At 44.8% G+C, this 12,438-nt stretch overlaps 1 protein-coding gene across 1 annotated transcript in view; it reads right to left on the reverse strand.

Moving 5' to 3' along the window:
* The window catches only part of Parm1 (prostate androgen-regulated mucin-like protein 1), a 102,825-nt gene that overhangs the window by 12,350 nt on the left and 78,037 nt on the right, over window positions 1–12,438 (reverse strand). The window contains exon 3 of the mRNA XM_036200657.1: window positions 2,161–2,239. Coding sequence (XP_036056550.1) covers window positions 2,161–2,239 — 79 coding nt within the window. The remainder of the gene's footprint in view (window positions 1–2,160; window positions 2,240–12,438) is intronic.

A 12,438-nucleotide genomic window follows, 5' to 3' on the forward strand; every position in this document is an offset into this window, starting at 1 on the left:
GCTCCAAAGCTCTCTCATTCTCGATACTGTTATTAGGTTGATGTGATGTCATGTACATAAGGGAAGGAGGAGGGGTGCATTCCCCGGTGGGTGCTAGGCTGGGGTGACCACAGGAGATGGAGGGACTCGTCCTTCCAGGGAACAGGCACAGGGGGATGAGGTGGGGGCAGCAATGCTCTGTGGGGAAGGAACACAGCTTTTATGAACAGAAGTAAGACAGGAATGTGTGTGTGTGTGTGTGTGTGTGTGTGTGTGTGTGTATTTGTGTATGTATGTGTCTATGTTTAATGTATGTGTGTCTGTTTGCATGGTGTATGTGTGTGTATCTGATGTGTGAGTCTGTGTCTGATCTGTGTAGATATGTGTATATGGTGTATGTATGTGTGTATTTGTGTATGTATATGTGTGTGTCTATGTCTAATGTATGTGTGTCTGTTTTCATGGTGTATGTGTGTGTATCTGTTGTGTGTATGTCTGTGTCTGATCTGTGTAGATATGTGTATATGGTGTATGTGTGTAGACATGTGTATGTGGTGTATGTGTGTGTGTGTCTGATCTGTGTAGCTATGTGTATATGGTGTGTGTGTGTAGATATGTGTATATGGTGTGTGTGTGTAGATATGTGTATATGGTGTGTGTGTGTAGATATGTGTATATGGTGTGTGTGTGTAGATATGTGTATATGGTGTGTGTGTGTAGATATGTGTATATGGTATGTGTGTGTAGATATGTGTATATGGTGTGTGTGTGTAGATATATGTATATGGTGTGTGTGTGTCTGTGTGTGTGTAGATATGTGTATATGGTGTGTGTGTGTAGATATGTGTATATGGTGTGTGTGTGTAGATATGTGTATATGGTGTGTGTGTGTGTAGGTACATGTATATGGTGTATGTGTGTGGGTGCCATATGATGTGTACTCTGACCTTTGTACTCTGACTTTGTCGCCGAGTATCACCTCTATGTCTATTATTGAGCTGTCCATGGGAACTAGGCTCACGAAGCTCATGTATTTATGAGGAAAAGAGACAATAATCAAGCAAGAGAATATATGGGAAATATAGCAAACATTGATAGCATTGAGGATGAAAGTAGTAAAGAACGAAAAGGATGACTGACAGGCACGAGACTGGAAAAGAAATCTTATACATGTTCACAGACAGGGCACAGGACAGAGCGTCAAACACAGTAGTGGGGGGAGGGGAGGCCAAGAGCGGGGGTGTGGTGTGGGGTGGGGTTGGCATGCTCTGAGAACTGAAGGGGAGCCTGAGTCTGGACCAAGATGCAGAGGGCAAGAGCCAGGATGGGATGATGGGGTTGGAGGAGTTTCCAAAGAGGTGGTACCAGCTGCTAGAACGCCAGTGCACTGGAGGTCAAGGAGGCCATGTTCATCATGGCAGAACACGCCCTTCTGTCCTTGGTTACTGCACTGTGCAGGCTGGTGAATGAGACGGCCACATCCCATCTGATATTTACAGCTGGAAGGACAGACACTGGGTGTGAATAAGGTGGCTTTGAGGGCTTTTGGATTTTACAGAGTGACAGGAAACAAGGACAGGGCTTCAGAGTATTGTAACTCTCTGGCTAAGGAACATGAAACCTCAGCTACCCTCTACGTTCATGTTCATTTTATAGGAGAAAGTGTTTTCAAAGCTAACAATATAGGGACATAATTGGGTGCCGAAGGCCAGTTTTCTAGAAAATCCTACATTTTCCTTTTAGTTTTCATATATTTGGTTAGAACTAATAAACACGCCTTGAATAGATTGATTGCCAACCAACTGATGAGTATACAGAACATCAGAAATTTAGGAACCACTGATTCTGCCCTTTGCCCCAGCCCAGGATGAGGAAGCCTTAATTCCCAGAGGTGTGTGGCTTCCCCAGAGTGATGAAGTGATTTCAGGGCAGAGGTGCCCGTAGAGGGACTCAAGGTAAACCTTGTCCTATTACATCATCATGCCATATACTTGGTGTTTTCTTCTATCAACTGTCCGCCCTGGCTAGTGTGGGGTTAGTTTACTGGCCACAGTCACTTCCCTGCCAGTATTTCTGAGGGATGAGATGTCCATCATAAAACAAGGCTGTGACAAAACAGCCTTCAACCTGGAGGCGCATGAGTGGAGTCTTGTTCTTCTCAGGGAGGAAGGAATGTCTCACCTGATCTTTAGGTATGCTGCAGCTCCAAACACCAACAACACCACGGCGATGACAGTGACGGTGATGGCGGCAATACTGCCTGTAAGGGAGGAAAGGCCCAGAAAAGACCGTGAGGGAGCTAGTTCAGTGATTTTAGAGTATGCAGTACCTAACCTTGTCTCCTCTGGAAGAGGAAAAAGCTATTTACCTCAGACCATTCTGATGGAAGTTAGAACCAGAACAAAAGCCAAGACTTCAATTCTGTTATTGAACTTAAGAAAAAAAATTCAAAGTGAGGTTCAGTAAATGGTCAATATTTCTTATTGCATTTATCAGGACATACTGGATACTCTGGGACACAAAGGGCAGACCATCAATATCTCATAACAGTAATATCTCACGGTCCTTTGAAGAACGATGAGGGTCAGTTGACATCACTGTTATCTGCAGGGGGAGAAGATTTTAAGCTTCCCAATGTCTTCCTTTTCCTGTTTGGTTGGGTCCCTTGTGACATATTGGGAGAAAGGTGTCCTTTTCAAGTGCCACTATGAAGTGATGCCACTGCATTTTTAATAAACTAGAACCAAACAGCTGTTTCAGTAGTGTCCACTTCAAAGGGGTCACGTCGGTAAGGAGATGTGTGAATTTCATGGATGTCATCAGCTCAAAGCATTGGGAAAACAGTGCTCCTCTCTGGGAAGTATGGCCAGCTTCCATATTTAAACAGTAGATTTAGATTCTAGAGAATGAAATCAAGTTTGGTCTGCAAAGTCAATTGTTCAGGTAACACTTTTTTATTGTCATTGTAGCAACATTGTTATAAAGGAACACAAATACTTTACCCCGTAGCTTGATCTTTGGTTCCTAAAGCAGTATAAATGGGAAGGTAAATAGATGGACAGACCAACCCTTTAGGCATGTGACTCTATAAAAATAACCGTCCTGCCTCTGAATATATCTTTGGAGTACAGCACTCTTTTTGTATGTGTTTTGGGCTAGTAGTTTATATACTTTCCTTTTATTCTACCTTAGAAGTGGTAATGATCAATTAGACTCTTGTCCCAAAACATTTCAGCAGACTTTGGTGTGATACACCTGTTTACTCTTTTAATACGCCACTTATTACTTTAACAAGTGAATGGAGCTGCTCTTAAATGCCGGGGGAGCTGAGAGATCTGCAGTGAAATGTGTAGATCTGTGAGCATGTGTGTGTGTGTGCGCGCGCGCGCACATGTATGGTATGTGTTAGTAACCATGACTGGCTGTATGACCAGGAGCTATTTAGTCAACTAGGTTGGTTTGTATGTTCTACTCATCTCACATGATTTTAATACAGGTAAATGAGATGTCATACACACCAATCTGAAGAATTGTCCAGTGCACCATCCCAGACCATTTCCTATCGCTTGCGCATGAATCTTCCCCACATTCTTAAAGATTTATCGATTGTAAATTATTTGACATCTCTTTTCTTTCCACCTTTCCTTCCATGAATGGCTTATGCTTATTGTTTCTCCCATCACCCCTCTACCAGAAGAAGTAGGGCATAGTCAAGAAGCAAAGCTACTTCTTTACTCTTTAGCAATTCCCCTGTAGGTGAAAGGCTTCATCAGGAGTCTACATTCCCAGTGGTTATAGGAGAGAGCCAAGGGTCATTGCTAATAGGAAGACAAAAGCAAAGAGCTTGGTGTTTCCATGGAGACTGTCTATATCAACCATTTCAGAGCTTGCATATTCCAGGACAACTTGTATGTCCATTTCTTTGCTTTTAGAAGGCTTTTGAGCCAGATGAGCGTAATCATCAGTGTCGTTATCTTTCCCTTTTTACAGCATTCGGTAGATCATGGTGCCGATTGCCGAAATGTACAGATCTGGTCAAGTGGAGAAAGGCCGAGGTCAGATCCTCTTATGAAAAATCTCCACTCCTGTTTTGAAAGGCAGCTCTTAGCTTCTTGGCCTCCAAACTGTGCTGAAATTAGAACAATTCAAAGTTCATGGGAGCCTCTTAAAAGCTCTGCTGTGAGCTTTCAAAGGGAGGGCTATAACCACAAGGTAAGCTGAGCTGGGCATTTGACAATTAAAAAAGATGCAGTCATTGCAAATAGGAGGAGCTGAAAAAACTGACCTTTATCTCCCCCCCCCAAAAAAAAGAAGGGAAAGAATATAGCTGGCTCCCCTGAAAGACTCTTAAATCACCCTAAGGATGGTTTAATGCAGGGCGTTGTAGGTCTGACCTTCCTCAGGGTCTTCCCTAACTCTAAGCAGCTGGACCTCCTCCAACCCTGCCATTTACTCTGTTTATTTATATACCACCTCCTTTTAAAATAAATCAGGCAGTTCCCCTAACTCAGGTGCTGTTCTTTTTTGTGTGGAGACAGCAAGTGACAGAGTGTCCTGCTTCTTCTCCATGTCTCTGTGGCCATCCAGCTTAGGAGCAGTTCCAGTCTTCACGACACCCTTCTATGGTCACAGGTGACATCATCCTTATTACCAGAGATGGAAGTTACAGATGACATTTTACCTGGGGGATGCTGGGTAAAGTGCCCTTTAGAGAGTTGGGTCTACCACTATGAAGCAAAGGGTATAAAGTAAAATAGTTTGTGCTGAAGTTTGGGACCTTTTCATGAGTGATTCTGTTACCCACCGGCTGTTTGAAGGGAGTGGTACACCATCCCCAACCCATCCCCACCTCTATCTCCCACCCCAGGAGTTGGAGTCTTCTGGAAGGAGATCTTTATTATCCTGAGCCCAGAAGATTCTGTGTTCTGAGTCTTCCCTCAGCAGCTGTGTCTGTCCTGGAAAGCCCCATGTGGAGGGCTCGGTGATGTGTGTGTGTGTGTGTGTGTGTGTGTGTGTGTGTGTGTGAGAGAGAGAGAGAGAGAGAGAGAGAGAGAGAGAGAGAGAGAGGGAGAGAGACAGAGAGAGAGAGAGAGAGAGACAGAGACAGAGACAGAGAGACAGAGAGAGACAGAGAGAGAGACAGAGAGAGACAGAGAGAGACAGAGACAGAGAGAGACAGAGAGAGAGACAGAGAGAGACAGAGAGAGAGAGACAGAGAGAGACAGAGAGAGACAGAGAGAGACAGAGAGAGAGAGACAGAGAGAGACACAGAGAGAGACAGAGAGAGACAGAGAGAAACACACACACACAGAGACAGACAGACAGAGAGAGAGACAGAGACAGAGAGAGACAGAGAGAGAGAGACAGAAACACACACACACACACACACACACACACACACACACACACACACACAGAGAGAGACACAGAGAGAGAGAGAGGTACTAAGCTCCTGTGCACACTGCTCTCTGTGGCGACTGAAAAAGGCTTTTTTTCCCCTTGTGCAAACAAATGCTGTTCTGCCAACTTTTGTTTAAACTAACCTGGAATTCCCCTTGTCATCTTATTCTCCCCCCCTTTTTTTTTTTTCAAGATGGGACAGGGAGAAAAACTAGGAGGAAGATTTGGTTGTGCCAGCAGGAAATATACAGGCCTTCAGAGGCTGTGTGCTGGGAAGGGGTATGGGCAAGTTTGTGGCATTTTAATTCTTCCTCCTTGTTCCATTATTTACAGACCATGTGTGACTCATGCCATAAAGCTGTGGGATGGGCAGATATTGAAGAACTGGAGGGAACACATCTGTATCTTGTGTAAGCCAATACAAGACATCCCTCTGTGCCAACACATTGTACTGTGCCAACATGTTCTGCCCAACTAAAGAGCTCTTGAAGATCCAGAAACCAAAGCCTCCTTGAAGTCCGCGCCACCCCAGAGCCTGGGATTTCTCCGAGTACCCTTTGTCACTTTCATACTGGCCCAGAATGAGAATAACGGCCTCAAGGATAATCATAGCTCCTGTCTTCTGCAGGAAGTTACTTCGGGCCAGCCTTCAACCAAGAAGGTTACACTTCCTTAATACTCTTTCTGAGCTGAATGGACACACTCCCACTTTATAGATGAGGAAGTTGAGGCCCAGAAAGGGTGAGATCTTGATTAAAGTTTTACATTTGATAAACCGTGGCGCTAACATCTGAACTCCAGGGTTATTTTTCACCTGCCTTTTGCATTGTGATCATCGTCAGGCTAGCTCCTTCCTGGAGCCCACTCCTTGGACTCCTCAGCTCTCATCTTCTTGCTTCCTTGTTTGCTTTGTTTTTGTCTTTTTCCTTTATGATGGAATTAAATAGCAAGACTTCTGGGATGCTTTCCCTGACTGACACTCTGGGGTAACCGACAGCACGTTTCCTGCTTCCAAACACTGGATTGCATTTTTGAGCTTCCTTAGACAGGTTCGAATCATAGCCTCCTGCATCCTCTCCCATCCTTCGCATGCTTTTAGCACCAGGCACTGTCTCTAGCCCACAGTGGGTACTTAATTCTTTCCTTCAGTGTGGAATCACTCATTGTAATATTGGCAGGAAACATGGTAACCAGAAGTTTTGACCCCAGTCACCATACCAAGGAAGTTCCTGAACACAGGCTTTGCAGCTGTTGATCCTGGCTGGAATCTTCTGGTCTAGGTCTTATCCAAGCACCCACCTCTAGGACTCCATCCTGCCCTGCCCCAGACCTTCACCTTCCACCCTATTTAATGGATGGCCATAGGGATTGTCGGGAAGAGAGCTAATTTAGTAATAACTGGCTAGAGGCAGATTAGACCTGTGTGGCAGTCACAGCAAACTCCTAAAAGGACATGCCCCTGCTGAGATATGGCCAGCTACTGCTGAGGGAGCACCTTTGTCCATGACCAGAGGCAGTCCTGGAACAATCATTTTAAGGGGCCTCTCTCTCTCTCCATGCTTGCCTCTAACCCACAGATGTGTGGGCTTTCTCATTGTCTTGAACTCAAGGTCCCTGCCCATGCCAGTGCTATTACCTGTATCACTTACCCTTAAAGTGCCCACTTTCAGAAATTTCTCCTTGAGTGTACTCCCCACCCCAATTAAATGAAAGAAGCATTTCATTGAAAGTTTATGTTGGGAATATTTGCCAAATGCACCCAGAATGAAAATGCTAGGACGTGATAGGGTGGACCTAAGCATCCTGGGAATAAATTTCACCAGTGTTGCTTGAGAACACAGGAGGTGGGGTGGGTGGCAGTGGTGTGAAGCAGGCAATGGAGGAGTGTCCAAGGATGAGGAACAGGAGAGTGCTTAGCTCCTGCCCATTGTTTAGACACATGAGCCATGCAGCCAGCCAGAGATTTTAGTTCATATGTGTGAGCACTTGACCCAGGTGGTGGGTATGTGTACACACTCCTGCTGCATTTAAGGAAAGTGTGAGCACTTGACCCAGGTCCTGGGTGTGTGCACACACTCCTACTGTACTTAAGAAGACTCATTAACAACTCTCTCAACTGTTCTTCAGTATTTTCATACTTTCCTTTCTACTTCCTGGTTCCTAAAGTCAGGGAGAAATAGACAGGAACAGGTGGCCACTTCAGAGTGTGTAACAGCTCCTTCATTCCAGGTCATCAGGACCCTAGGGGTACTTAGCCTTGAGTTCTTTCTTTCTCAAAGTGCTTTTCTGTGGGTGTGTTGGGGGAGGGGTTGAATACCAGAATAGCACGTGCCTGGATTTCCATTTATTATGGTAGGCTCTTCCGTCTTTGCAGAAGTGATATTCTTCCTCCTAATATCAATGATAATAATAGTAACAAGCAATGATAGTACAAACAACAGCAACCAATGCTTTCCTGCTCTTAACTTGGTAAGCTTCAGTATTTCAGTACCTCTCTCCCTCGTAAGAACTCTGTAAACTACATGCTTTTGTTCTCTCCACTTTACAGATGGAGAAACTGAAGACAGGGCTGTAGGCCCCAGACTATGTTGGTAACTAGAACAGCCTGTTACTAAGGACATGGCTAGCTTGGAATCCATGCTGCTGTCCACTAACTGCCCCTGCTACCTTCACTGCAGTGCTGGAACTGGGCCAGGCATTAGATCAAGCCTTCGCTCTGGACGTCTTGTCTGCTTTCTATTGGTTGTCCGGAGTCAGGGTCTAATTCAAGACTGTGTGGTAGTTTGGGTCCTCCTATAGGTACTGTGAGGATGAGTCAAAGAGCACTGACAACTGGATATTAAATACCCCTGCATGCATGGTAACTGACATGTCTCTGGTGGGGGTATGAGTATTGGGAAGATGACTAATTAGAAGCAGCCACAAGGCACAGGGCAGCAAGTTAAGATATGAGGATCCTGGTTAGGGATTTAGCACAGTGGTAGAGCGCTTGCCTAGCAAGCGCAAGGCCCTGGGTTCGATTCTCAGCTCAAAAAAAAAAAAAAAAAAAAAGATATGAGGATCCATGGCCCTGTTTTTGAGCGCATGTATGTGTGTGTGTGTGTGTATGTATGCCCATCCTAAAATAACTGCTCAGATTGCTGCCAAATGTGCAGTGCAGTAGTCATCTGTGGTGATATTTTATTTGTGCTCTAACAAATAAAGCTTGCCTGGGGATCAGAGGAAAAAACCAGCCACTGTATTAAATATAGAGGTCAGGTAGTGGTAGCACAGGCCTTTAATCCTAGCATTCGGGAGGCAGATATCCAACTGAGTTCAAGGCCACACTGGGAACAGAGCCAGGCATGGTGGCACATGCCTTTAATCCCAGCACTAGTTAACCACAGAAGTCTGGAGGTCTGTACAAACAGGAAGTGATAGAGCTGGGTGGAAAGAGGAAGTGATGTAGCTGGGTGGAGAGAGGAAGTAAGATGGCAGGGTATAGAAAGGTATATAAGGTGTGGGTATACAGGAATAGCTTTCTCTTGGGCTAAGGATTTCCTAGCAGTAAGAACTTGTGGCTGACTTGTTCTATTCTTCTGATCTCTTCAGTTTTCACCCCAATATCTGGCTCTGGGTTTTTATTAATAAGACCATTTAGCAATTTGTCACCCCATCTGTTATTTTAGGATGGGCATACATACACACACACACACACAGTCACCCCACAGCACCCATGAAGGACTGGTATTATAATCCTCTGCAGATTTAAAAATCCAAGATATTCAAGTTCCTTACAGAAAATGAAAGGGTATTTGCATATAGTCTATGCACATTTTTCATAGACTGTAATTGCCTTTGGGTTACTTAGTATACCCAGTCAAGTTATAGGTTATCTAAACAGTCATTGGATTACATGTTTTAGGGGAAAATGACTGGAAAAATATTTGTACATGTTCAATACAGACTCTTTTGTTATTCAAAACTTTCTGATAGAGGATGAGTGGATAAAGAAGGCTGAAAGTTGACTATAGCCAGGGATCTATGGCAACAGTTTGGTGGTGGTGGGTGATAATGATGGAATGTGTGTTCTGAGTGGGATGAGATGAGGGAGTAAAGAAATCTGCCCTTGCCCCTCATATAGAGCCACCTGAATGGATGGTATCTCTGTGCTCCTGAAGGCCATGTTGACTTCCAGCCATGGATCCTGCTTGACTCTCAGCCCTTTACTCCCTTATTCTACTCCATGTTGTGGGCAGCTAAATTTATTTCCTCTATCATTCTACAATCTTGCAAGGCTGTTTTCAATGAACTCCCTGGTCTCAAAGGCTTTTTTGGACGGACTCCTTACTTCCTCTTGATCTAGGAATGTGGAATACTGAGAAAATTGTGCCAGTGGCTTGCTGAGGCAAGCTTCAGGGTCTGGGAACCACACAGGGGAGTCCAGGTTTGGACTGACAGACAGGAAGGTAAGTAGGAAGGCAGGCAATGCCAGACTTGGTATTTCTGCCTGTAACTGAGAGAGGTGGGTCTGGAAAAGTTGGAACAAGTCTTGAGAAGAGGTGAGAATGAATCATTTCTCTGGGTGGGCAGGATTTGGACAGACAGCAGTGGAGGCATGAGGTTGGAGCCAGCTAAGAAGAGGGCAGACAACTAACATTTCTGGGTCAGCACCGGGCTCTAGACAGAAGCAACCTGACTGAATGTCTTATCTAAAAAAGAGCTAATCCTTGTTGTCTGCCTCTAAAGCCCCGGGAAGAACAGACAGAAGGAAGTGTTTTGTGCAGCCAGGCTCTTCACTTCCTGAACTAGGAGACCATGTGACTTTCCCAAGGTCACATGATTCACGGAAATGAACCTTGTGGACACAAGAAGGTGTAGTGGAAATGAAAAGGGGCCATGAAAAGGTCTATGTACTCAGGACCAAGTCCCAGAGAATTCTGAAGGTCAGGGATGACATTGAGTTTAACAGTGTGGGAAGGTGAGGGACCCCTAGAAGCAAGCTGTCTGGGAAGAGGCGCACAGTTTTTTTGTTTTCCCGAGAACCTTCTCACGTCCAATCTCAAAGGGTAGCTCGACCTCAAACCCCATTTTTCTAGATATCTCCTTTTACTCTGGCATAACTGATACTGCGTCTGTAGCTATGGTTAGTTATGCATATTTACACCCAAGGTACAGACTTGGGATGTATTGCCATGCTGATGAGTCAAGTGTTCGGATCCTACCTGCTCTCATTTGGAAGTCTCTGAAAGCCAGGAATACCAAACCATGTTTCTTTATTTGTCTAGGCCTAAAATAAGAAATTATAGGATAATTCTGATTTTCTCTGAAATATAGCTGATTTATTATTAGTTAATTAAAATGAATAAGTTTTGGAGACTGCATGGGGATGTGTGCATGATCATATATATATATATATGTGTGTGTGTGTGTGTGTGTGTGTGTGTGTGTGTGTTTGCACTCACGTGTGCATGTGGAAGTCCCAGGACAACTCTGGATATGGCTCCTCAGGAGGTGTCCACCTTACTTTGTGAGACAGTATCTCCCACTTGGATCTGGGGTACACTAACTAGATGAGGCTAGCTGGCCAGTGAGCCCCAGGGACCTGCCTGTCCCTCTCCTCCTAGCACTGAGATTATAAACATGGGTCACCACGCCCTCCCTTTGTTTAGGTGAGTGTTTGGGCTCAATTCAGATCCTTATGCTTGTACTCAAGCACTTTCCCCATGGAGGCATCTCTCCATGGTTTAATCACAATTTGTTAGTACTTATGGTGTGAGGAAGAAAGCTCTTTATCATCATGTGCTTGCATGCAAATCTATAGACGTGTTTTAATGAAGATAACCCGAGCTTGTCTCAGCCCGTCTTCCTTTTCTCTACCAAGCCTTTCCTAAACCTTTAAACAATCGATTTTCTACATAGTCATTTCCTCAGACACAGGGTAAGAAGCCAACTGACTGAAATGAGGCAACTGTTATCCATCGGGAGTGTTTCCCTCCTTTCTACTTGTATCTCACAGCTAGATAGTAGGCAACTGGGCAAGCTTGCAGATTGGCTTCAGACTTGGGCCAGGAGCACAAGTGTACTTTTACACTTCCTATACTTTGAAGACCTGGTGTCGAGACCAGTTGTCCTTCGACGGAAAAGTACTGTTGTGGGCCAGGGAGACGGTTCAGTAAGTTAAGGCCTTGCCACACAAGTATGAAGACTTGAGTTTGGATCCTTGGCACCCACATAAAAGCCTGGGGACACCTCTAATCTCAGTGCTGGGAAGGCAGAAAATGGGTGTATCCCTGGTTCACTGCCAACCACCGCAGCCAAATAGGTGAACTTCAGGTTCTGTGAGAAGCCCTGTCATGAAGACCGAGAGTAACTGAGAAAGACACCTGACCCTCACCTCCACTTTCTACACACAATGTGCACACACATGCATGTACACCTTCTACATGTACAGACGCAAGCACGCACACACATAGATCGCACAGATAAATAATAAACACTTGGCTTCATAAAGCATACAGCTAAAAATGAACAGTGGAAAGGCAAATCTTGGTCCAGATAATAAATGTCATGAACTTCACATCCAGGTGCCATTTCCTCTCAGCTTTCTTCTCTCCTGGGGACACCGCACACTGCACTCTCAGTAAGGAAGCACGGAGTGCAGACTCGCAATTAATGACACCATTTCTGCAGGTTCTCTGTTACCATGGTTTTAAAGTTTCTTCACTTCACTTACAATTACAGTCTTTTCCAACACAAATGAGACCTACTCCTTACTTGGAATTTATTTTAACTACCTGTTTAGAATGCCCAGTCGCAGCTCTCCCTTGACATCTGTAACTCGAGCTACCTGGGGTTTCCAAGAATAGCACTGATCTTGCTTATCCCTTTTCTCACAGCGTAGTGCTGTCTAAGCTGATTGCCACACAGCGACTCCGGGCTGTCGGGAGCACAGCTCACATACAGTTGGCTAGAGGGTGAGTTCCACACCCAGTCTGCAGGGAATGAGGATTATTAAGGACCAGCTTGGGTTTCTTAGCTCCCAATGAGAAATGTATAGTGTCTTACATTCTGTGAATA

This window comes from Onychomys torridus, chromosome 10 (genome assembly GCF_903995425.1).
Source record: "Onychomys torridus chromosome 10, mOncTor1.1, whole genome shotgun sequence".
Classification (NCBI taxonomy): Eukaryota; Metazoa; Chordata; class Mammalia; order Rodentia; family Cricetidae; genus Onychomys; species Onychomys torridus.